We start from the raw sequence: 4585 nt of genomic DNA, 5'->3' as shown, positions 1-4585 counted from the left end.
GATAAAGACATAAAAAAATCCGATTCTGCTAGAATGTTGGTACGGAATACAAGGAGATCCGATTATCCAAACCCGACCCGGGTCCGATAAAAACTTGCGTAGTGGATAATGCTGACATGGCACAGTAGTAACTGATCTGTTAACCAATTAACAAATCGTCGGTGAGTGAGTTAAGCACTTAACTAAACCATGGTTACCGTCAAAACTAACGGCCGTTAAGTATTCAACGTTTACTGTTTTGTTCTCTATAAATGAAGCCGTTAAGTTGGGGTTAATGATTTGACTCAACACTTCTCTCTTTCCCTCTCGTTACACACATATATATCGTTGCTCACCTTGCTCTGTTTTCAGATCCAAAACACACACATACAAACACCCACATTCACTGTGTGTGTAACCGCTTTAAGAAGAGGGAATTGGAGGAGTTTTGTAACGGCAATGGCGGTGTGTAAGGAATCGGTGATTCGGTGCTCGTTTCTGCTGCTAATTTCGTTGATTTTGGCGGTTTTTGTCACCGTTTCCGGTGAGAAGAGTGATAATTTGAATCTCAGGTGTGTTTTTCTTTGTCGATCGTTGAAATTGAAGCTCAGTTATGTGTAGTTGGTGATAATAATGTGTGTTTTGAGTGTTTCGATTTAGTGTTATGTACATTCTCGTGGTATTGAGTGAGTTAGGTTTAAAATGTTGATATTTTGTGTGGAGAATGTAGGATGTAAGCGTGTAAATGTTGAAATTATGATGTTAAGGTTATGAAAACTGAAAAGTGTGTGTATGCCGACGCAGTGTTTGAGTGTTTCCGATTACTGTTGTCTAGATTCTCGTGATATTGAGTGAGTTAGGTTAAAATGTTGATAGTTCGTATGGACTATGGAGTATGTAGGAATTAATCGTGTAAAATGTTGCAATTATAGTGTGTTATGTGAAATTAATATGCTGTTTAACAGAATCTGTGTGTATGATGCAGTGCTGTTGAAACAGAGCAATTTCAGAGATTGAACACCTCCTCATTTGCAGCAAGGTATTCTCTCTCATTTGTATTAAGTTAAAATTGTTCAGTTCAATGCTATTAGTTTAATCTTAATTGAGCAATTCGCCGTTAGAATGCTATTACTATATCGTTGATCATCGAAGAAAATATAAACCGCAGCTGTTGAAAATAATAAATTTGAGATCTGAGACGTATATTGACGTAACAGTAACCTCTGTAACAAAATCGTGAACAGCATCTCGCTGATTCAGGACTTTTACCTGTCAACGAAGTAAGGCGGTTTTCAGTTGCTTTTCTGGTTATTACTATTTTCTCTCTCACACAATAAAACACACACACACACACACTCTGCAGTCTGCACAAATTACCACCACTGTGAATGGTTGCAGAGTGTACTTTTTCTGTTCCACTTTCTAATATGTGCATTTAATGGAATACATGTCGGTTCCACATTTAACTTGTGGTACCTTTACAAAACACCTTTGCTCAAGATCACTTCAATGGCGGTTTATTTGGGATTTTTATCTGCTGCTGGTATTTGGTGTGCGTCACTACTCACTAGTCTCTGTGTGTTCTCTCACCTGCATCGGCAAAGTGTGTGTTTTTTCATTAATGCGGAAGTTTGAATGATGCTGACAACAAAGGACTTTTTGAAAGTTGCTTCAAAGATAATTCAGTTTAGGTTTATTAGAATTTACTTTATGAAATGAATTACTTATTGTATTTTCATGATCTTATAAAGTGTCGGTTATTGTATTTTTGAAGAAAAACTATGATAAATCATTAAAAATAGATTATAAATCTTCTCTTAGGAGTTGTATGAATAAATAGGTATATTTATGTTATTTTTTGTTATTGACATATAGTTTGTTTCTAAAATGACAGTTTTCATTTTCTCATTTTATAAAGTTGATTTCTTGTTAACTTCCTATTTCCTAATATTATCAAAATTTTCTGTTGGTGCAGAGAAAAGGAGTCTGAAATTTTGAATGAAAATGCAGTTCAAGACCCCGAGGAGGTGGTCTCCATGGTTGAAATGTAAGAATCTTTATTTTTTTCTGCTAATATAATCGAAATCAAGGGTGCTTGTTGACTGAAATTCGGTTGGATTTTCTTTTTATAGAATCTAACTTATTTTTTTTACGAAACATGTAGTCCTAGTTGATAGAGAAAAGAACTTAAAAATCAATAAGTTTCGGGTTTTTTAAAACTGAAAAGGTGTTTTTAATCGCATTAACGGCCTATAAAATGGTAGTTGAGGCCTTGAAGAGGAAGGCAGTGGGTGTTTAAACTGTTCATTAATTGCTTTTAAAACCTGAAATAATGATTTGTGACGATGAACAGGAGCGTGAAAAACAGCACTGAAAGAAGGAAACTGGGATACTTCTCATGTGGGACCGGCAATCCAATTGATGACTGCTGGAGGTGTGACCCAAACTGGCAAAAAAACCGTAAGCGACTTGCAGACTGTGGCATTGGGTTTGGGCGCAATGCCATTGGCGGTCGCGATGGTCGGTTCTATGTGGTCACAGATTCGGGAGATGATAATCCAGTCAACCCGCGACCCGGCACACTCCGCCACGCTGTCATCCAAGACGAACCTCTTTGGATCGTGTTCAAACGTGACATGGTGATCCAGTTGAAACAAGAACTTATTATGAACAGTTTTAAAACCATCGATGCTCGTGGAGTTAACGTCCACATAGCTAATGGAGCTTGTATCACCATACAGTTCATCACTAACGTTATCATCCACGGGTTACACATCCACGATTGTAAACCGACTGGAAATGCGTTGGTAAGAAGCTCACCGTCCCATTACGGTTGGAGAACAATGGCCGACGGTGACGCGATTTCCATTTTTGGCTCGAGCCATATTTGGGTTGACCATAACTCTCTGTCTAACTGTGCTGATGGGCTCGTTGATGCGGTCATGGGCTCAACCGCGATCACCATTTCCAACAATTACTTCACGCACCACAACGAAGTTATGTTGTTGGGCCATAGTGACTCGTATACTAGGGACAAACAAATGCAAGTGACTATTGCTTATAACCATTTTGGAGAAGGTCTTATTCAAAGAATGCCTAGGTACTGGTTCATTATTTATTAAAATTCATAAACTTTTTTTCTAATTTAAAAAGAATGTACATGCCATGTGAGACTCAAGTTTTTTTGTATAAATTTTCAGATGCAGACATGGATATTTCCATGTGGTGAACAATGACTACACCCACTGGGAGATGTATGCCATTGGTGGAAGTGGAAACCCCACCATCAACAGCCAAGGCAACAGATACCTTGCCCCCAACAATCCCTTTGCTAAGGAGGTACTAAACTTGTTATTTACCCCCTTTTAGTTTAACGCGTTTTAGATAAACTATTTAACCTGTAATTTGACCTGTTCAAAATAAAACAGTTATGATAATATGTTAAGATCATTACTTTCTCATTTAACCTATTTGAAATAAAAATTAATCCCTAAGTTTTTTTACCTTTATTATTTGACTTGTTTGAGATAAAACGTTCAGCTCGTTAAGACTCTTACCTTTTTTTGCTTAACCCGTGAAGATTATTACCTTTTCTATTTTAAAACATTACATATTTCATTCATAAAAGATTGTTACTTTTTAAACTTTAACCCAATTGAGATATAACATTCAACCGGCTAATAAATAATCTGAACTGAAATTGTGACAACTACTTTAGACTTTTTGGTCTTGTTAATTCTAAGTCAACAAGATATTAATGGAATTAAAATGGAAAATGACAGGTGACAAAGAGGGTAGATACAGCTTCAAGCCAATGGCATGGATGGAACTGGAGATCAGAAGGTGATTTACTTCTCAACGGGGCTTATTTCACCCCATCTGGTGCAGGAGCCTCAGCAAGTTATGCAAGGGCTTCAAGTTTAGGTGCCAAGTCATCTTCCATGGTTGGAACCATCACTTCAGGCGCTGGCGCCCTCGTTTGCCGTCGGGGCCGCCAGTGCTAGCCGCCCGCCGTCTAGCAAACACCACTCACCTATATATAAAATTTTATACAACTTATTTGTATTTTTTTGTTGTACCCACTTGTTGCTGTGCAACCTCGGCCGAGCTTCAACAAAACCAAAACCACGATTGCCACGGAGCAGGTGCGTAGCGTTGTTCATCCTCATTCTATCGATCGACTTCATTTATCCCCTTTCCTTTCCTTGACCGGACCGGACCCTTTCCATTGTTGTGTACTCAAGTATATCGGTTTTATTTTCTCTTTTTTAATTTTTATTTATCTTGGTAATGTTAATTTCTCATACAAGTGTGAATGTCAAAACCATGAGTAATGAAATGAAAAGGAGAAAAAAAAGAAGGGGAAATTATTTGTCATGGAGTTATGTCTTTACCCTTTTGTTGCACTTTCTTGCAATGGAAAGCAAGAATCTTTTCTCATGCTTTTGTTTACCTTTTTGCTGTGGATTGGTGACTAGTGCTCAATGTTGGTTGCGAGTCCATTCGGTTGTAAGTTAAAACCGAACTTCGTAATAAATATTTCCAAATTTAAAATTTTCATAATTAATTAATTACAATAATGTTATAAAGAATGTAACAAAATGTT

At 37.3% G+C, this 4585-nt stretch overlaps 1 protein-coding gene across 1 annotated transcript; it reads left to right on the top strand.

The window, feature by feature from the left end:
* The first annotated feature begins 284 nt into the window (after nucleotides 1-284).
* On the top strand, nucleotides 285-4356 carry LOC110908526 (probable pectate lyase 8). Its single transcript, XM_022153483.2, has 6 exons — nucleotides 285-551; nucleotides 965-1018; nucleotides 1955-2026; nucleotides 2333-3079; nucleotides 3180-3318; nucleotides 3762-4356. Exons 1-6 carry the CDS (start codon nucleotides 439-441, stop codon nucleotides 3981-3983), a joined length of 1347 nt encoding a protein of 448 aa, XP_022009175.1. The 5' UTR covers nucleotides 285-438; the 3' UTR covers nucleotides 3984-4356.
* Nucleotides 4357-4585: the final 229 nt, after the last annotated feature.

Source organism: Helianthus annuus, chromosome 14 (assembly GCF_002127325.2).
Source record: "Helianthus annuus cultivar XRQ/B chromosome 14, HanXRQr2.0-SUNRISE, whole genome shotgun sequence".
Taxonomy (NCBI): Eukaryota; Viridiplantae; Streptophyta; class Magnoliopsida; order Asterales; family Asteraceae; genus Helianthus; species Helianthus annuus.
Note: the sequence above shows the minus strand (reverse complement) of the source record. Positions and strands in the feature narration are given on the sequence as shown.